Source organism: Pseudorasbora parva, chromosome 22 (genome assembly GCF_024679245.1).
Source record: "Pseudorasbora parva isolate DD20220531a chromosome 22, ASM2467924v1, whole genome shotgun sequence".
NCBI classification, from domain to species: Eukaryota; Metazoa; Chordata; class Actinopteri; order Cypriniformes; family Gobionidae; genus Pseudorasbora; species Pseudorasbora parva.
In genome coordinates, this window is record NC_090193.1 from 39,996,334 (window position 1) to 40,001,333 (window position 5,000).

Genomic DNA, 5,000 nt, shown 5'->3' on the forward strand with positions numbered 1-5,000 from the left:
GGGATGTGTGTTACCGTGGTGATGGGGTAGCCTGATGGGATGTGTGTTACCGTGGTGATGGGGTAGCGTGATGGGATGTGTGTTACCGTGGTGATGGGGTAGCCTGATGGGATGTGTGTTACCATGGTGATGGGGTAGCGTGACGGGATGTGTGTTACCGTGGTGATGGGGTAGCGTGACGGGATGCGTGTTACCGTGGTGATGGGGTAGCGTGACGGGATGCGTGTTACCGTGGTGATGGGGTAGCGTGACGGGATGCGTGTTACCGTGGTGATGGGGTAGAGTGATGGGAAGTGTGTTACCGTGGTGATGGGGTAGCGTGATGGGATGTGTGTTACCGTGGTGATGGGGTAGCGTTATGGGATGTGTGTTACCGTGGTGATGGGGTAGCGTTATGGGATGTGTGTTACCGTGGTGATGGGGTAGAGCGGGTTCTGGATGGACAGCAGCAGAACTTTATTCCCGCTGTTTGGGTCGTCTGCATTAGTGGGCCTCGTGATGCGTTTGCTGGTGGAGTAGTTGAAGTAGGCCTGTTGTCCGGCGATGAAGACGGGCTCCTGCGATCCACAGGACACACACCGGTCTGCGCTCTGCACCTCCTCAAACTCCACCAGAGCCTGACGCTTGAACGGCATCATCATCACATAACTGCAGCACAAGAGACCACAGTCAGTAGAGCTACAGCCACTCAGACACCATCTATTCACTTCAGTTTTTTAAATTTATCCTAAGGTACAAACCCGAAAAAGTACTAAAACTAAAAACCTTTAAAGGGTTAGTTCAGCCAAAAATGAAAACTCTGTCATTAATTCCTCACCCTAATGTGGTTGGCCAGCCGTCAGACCTCCGCTCATCTTCACACACAGATGAAGATATTAGTGTTGAAATCCGATGGCTCAGAAAGGCCTTCATTGACACCAATGTCATTTCCTCTCTCAAGACCCATAAAGGCACTAAAGACGTCGTTACAAAGCCCATCTCACTACAGCGGCTCTACAATCATTGATGAAGAGGCCAGAATAGAGTTAGTGCGGGAAAAACACTAAATAACGACTTATATAGTGATGGCAGATTTCAGAACAAAGCTTCGAACCGTTATGAGTCAGTGAATCGATTCATGATTCAAACCGTTATGAGTCAGTGAATCGATTCATGATTCGGATCGTCAAAGTCATGTGATTTCAGCAGTTTGACACGCGATCCGAATCATGAATCGATTCACTGACTCATAACGGTTCGAAGCTTTGTGAATCATAAATGATTGTCGAGCCGCTGTAGTGAGATGGGCTTTGTAACGACGTCTTTAGTGCCTTTATGGGTCTTGAGAGAGGAAATGACATTGGTGTCAATGAAGGCCTTTCTGAGCCATCGGATTTCAACACTAATATCTTCATCTGTGTGTGAAGATGAGCGGAGGTCTGACGGCTGGCCAACCACTGGAGGAATTTATCACACAATTTACATTTTTGGGTGAACTAACCCTTTAAGGTACTAACACACACTCTTAAAGTACTGATATGAACCTTTAAGGTACTAACACACACTCTTAAAGTACTGATATGAACCTTTAAGGTACTAACACACACTCTTAAAGTACTGATATGAACCTTTAAGGTACTAACACACACTCTTAAAGTACTGATATGAACCTTTAAGGTACTAACACACACTCTTAAAGTACTGATATGAACCTTTAAGGTACTAACACACACTCTTAAAGTACTGATATGAACCTTTAAGGTACTAACACACACTCTTGTACCATTTAGAGGTGAGTAAGGTGCAAAGATGTACCTTACTTTTTTACCTGTGACAGCACTGTACCTTTTTTTCTGACAGTGTTTTAATATTTTCTATATTCAATTTAGTGAATATTTCTGTTATTTTGTGTTTTTGTCCTTTAATTTTTTTCCTCAGTATTGCAATTCAGGTTTCATTTATTTTTATGCCAGTTTCTGGTGTAATAACAATAATCTCTGCGCTTTGATACTTTTGATATGAAACTAATTCTGTCAATTTATCACAAAATCGAAACAATAAATGCATTTTGGCAAAGCTACTCACTCATTGCTTTTCCTTCATCTGTTATCTTTAATGCAAGTTTGAATAAATATCATGAAAGCATGTTTTGCTTTAGTTAAAGTCCTTTCCCCGCATCACTAATAACTCATGAATCATAAACATCATCAGTGTTTGTCTGCACAAAACGTCTGATCATCTGAAGACTCCAGTGAGATGTTTCTGTGGTCATGAGACGCTCGTAGAGACTATAAATACACTCATATGACCTTGATTTGTGTCCGGGAGAGAGACAGAGAGGGTGTGTGTGTGTGTGTGTGTGTGTGTGTGTGTGTGTGTGTGTGGGCATGTTTTTGTGACATATGAGGGCCCAAATGTGTATAATGCCATGGGTATGACACAGGTATTACAGGAGAGGGTGAAATATGAGGACATTACCCATGGCCCCACTTTACAAAAGGCTTATAAATCACACAGGAGGAGTTTTTGTGAGAAAGTAAAAATGCAGAATGTTTCCTGTGATGGGTAGGCTTAGGGGCAGTGTGTGTGTGTGTGTGTGTGTGTGTGTGTGTGTGTGTGTGTGTGTGATGGGTAGGTTTAGGGGCAGGGGCAGTGTAAGAGATAGAAAATACGGTTTGTACGGTATAAAAACCATTGGAATGTCCCCATATTTCACAAAAACAAACGTGTGTGTGTGTGTGTGTGTGTGTGTGTGTGTGGGCTGGTAATCTCACGTTATAGGGAAAAAATGTCCCCACAAAGATGACAATATCTGAAATCCTTGTTCTTGTAGGGACATTTTTTTGTCCCCATGAGGAAAACTTCTTATAAATCTTACAGAAGGAGTTTTTTTGAGAAAGTAGAAATGCACAATTTTCCCGTGATGGTGTGTGTGTGTGTGTGTGTATGTGTGTGTGTGTGTGTGTGTGAGATGGGTAGGTTTAGGGGCTGGGGCAGTGTAGGGGGATAGAAAATACGGGTTGTGCAGTATAAAATCCATTACGCCTATGGAAAGTCCACATAAAACATGGAAACACGTGTGTGTGTGTGTGTGTGTGTGTGTGTGTGTGTGTGTGTGTGTGTGTGTGTGAGAGAGAGAGAGATAGAGAGTTCCTGTCTTCCACATTTGATCCGTGTCTTTCCTAATTTAGCTCAAACCCACTCTAATGTCCCACATCTGCTTGTGTTCTGAGCTCTGATGTTCCCATAATCCTCTGTGGGTGTAAACCTCACTTCAGTGTGTATAAAGCAGCCTTAAATACAGGAAGTGTTGCTTCACTTATCGAATCATAATTCAGTGTGAAACTACCAGAGCCTCAGATGAGCGACTGATGCCAGTTTCTGTTCATAACTCGAGTGGTGTGTGTCCGTATGATCCGTCCCACATGTGGAATATGAGAATTAAACCATGACTTTACCAAATGTTTCCAAATTTCTCCAAGGACTCGACCAGGTCCGCCTCCACCACAGACTCACACAATCCCCGCACATGAACCACCGGAGACGGGGCGATGCGGTGTGTGTCCGAGCCGTTATCCTGCGGGAACAAACCGACACACACACACACACACGTCATCATCAGGATATATGGCAAATTAAACAACAGTTTTTTTTTAAATATAAAAATGGAAAACGTCATGAAAACAGTAAATCGTAATTTAAACCCCCATTAAAAATTAAATACATTTACAGTTTTTGCCCGTTGCTTGAACACTTTTTGCAAAACTTCGCTCGTTGTGACAAAACGCTACACACAAGTAAACATGACACAACACTGGGAAATATACCGTTCACATCTGTGTCAAACTGAAACTCTGCTATCAAAACCTAACATTTCTTTGTCAAAATGTAACTCTAAAGACAAAATATTACACACTTGCATCAAATGGACACACTTTCAGATCAGGGGGAACACACTAGTCTACTTTATATAAAGCACTGCCGTCTTTAATTGTCACTGTTTTTATTCAGTTCATCGGTTAGCATGCTGTGAAGCAATGCACTTACAGTTTCTGTTCCTTTTTTCCAACAAAGGTTTTCACAACAACCAAAAATGAAAGAACTGTTACAAATGACATAATACTGTACATCACAGTACTATACTTCACACTACAGTACAATCTCAATGGGACAGTGTTATGTGCTGTACACTCAAAAAAATTCTGGGTAAAAAACAACCCAATTGCTCAATTGTTGGGTCAAATATGGACTAACCCAGCGATTGGGTTGTCTTAAGCAATTATTTAACCCAACCGCAGGATTAAAACAACCCAATTGCTGGGTTAGTCCATATTTGACCCAACATTTGGGTTAAAACAACCCAAAAAAATTTTTTTAGAGTGTACTGTATGTTACACAAAACTATAATTTTTTGTTACAAAAGGAGCACTAGCTAACTTGCAATACAGTAATGTGATACGGTAGAGTACTGTAAATACTGTACATACAAGCCCCGTTTCCACCAAAATTACCCGGAACAATTTGTACCAGGAACTTTTTTACAGGAACTTTTCTCCCCCCAGACCTGCAGCTGTCTGCGTTTCCACCGCGATCTAAAGTACCGTGAAGATTAGGCAGATTAGTCCGTGATGTAGGACTGCGCGCGACTGCTCCTCCAAGTCAGTGACGGACAGTAATCATTTTTAAGTGTACCGATTGAAAGATTTAGTGGACTGTTTACATGAGACGTTATCTAAACCGATCTGGTGTTTACATGTGATGACTTTCAATCGCAATCATTTTGTCACGTGCAGTTTGTCTGCCGCATCAAAAATATCGCCGCTGTTTTCTCCAGCAGCTGGAGTGTGTTGACTGTAGCCATAGCAACTCTTAACGGCCACCAGGACTAATACAGTATTATTTATAGCTATTTATTTGTTGTAAAGTGTAATAATCATCTCAGAAAGAAAATAATTCTTCTGTCAGGCGCAGTTAAAGTAAAAACTGCCTGGGGCAATATACGCTGTGTCATTACTCCAACA

The 5,000-nt window shown here is 42.0% G+C and overlaps 1 protein-coding gene across 1 annotated transcript in view; it reads right to left on the bottom strand.

Moving 5' to 3' along the window:
* LOC137058601 (heterogeneous nuclear ribonucleoprotein L-like) overlaps positions 1-5,000 on the bottom strand; it is a 55,810-nt gene that overhangs the window by 13,764 nt on the left and 37,046 nt on the right. The window contains exons 2-3 of the mRNA XM_067431921.1: positions 3,438-3,556; positions 411-648 (exon numbers count right to left, since the gene is read on the bottom strand). Of these exons, the coding sequence (XP_067288022.1) occupies positions 411-648; positions 3,438-3,556 (357 nt within the window). The remainder of the gene's footprint in view (positions 1-410; positions 649-3,437; positions 3,557-5,000) is intronic.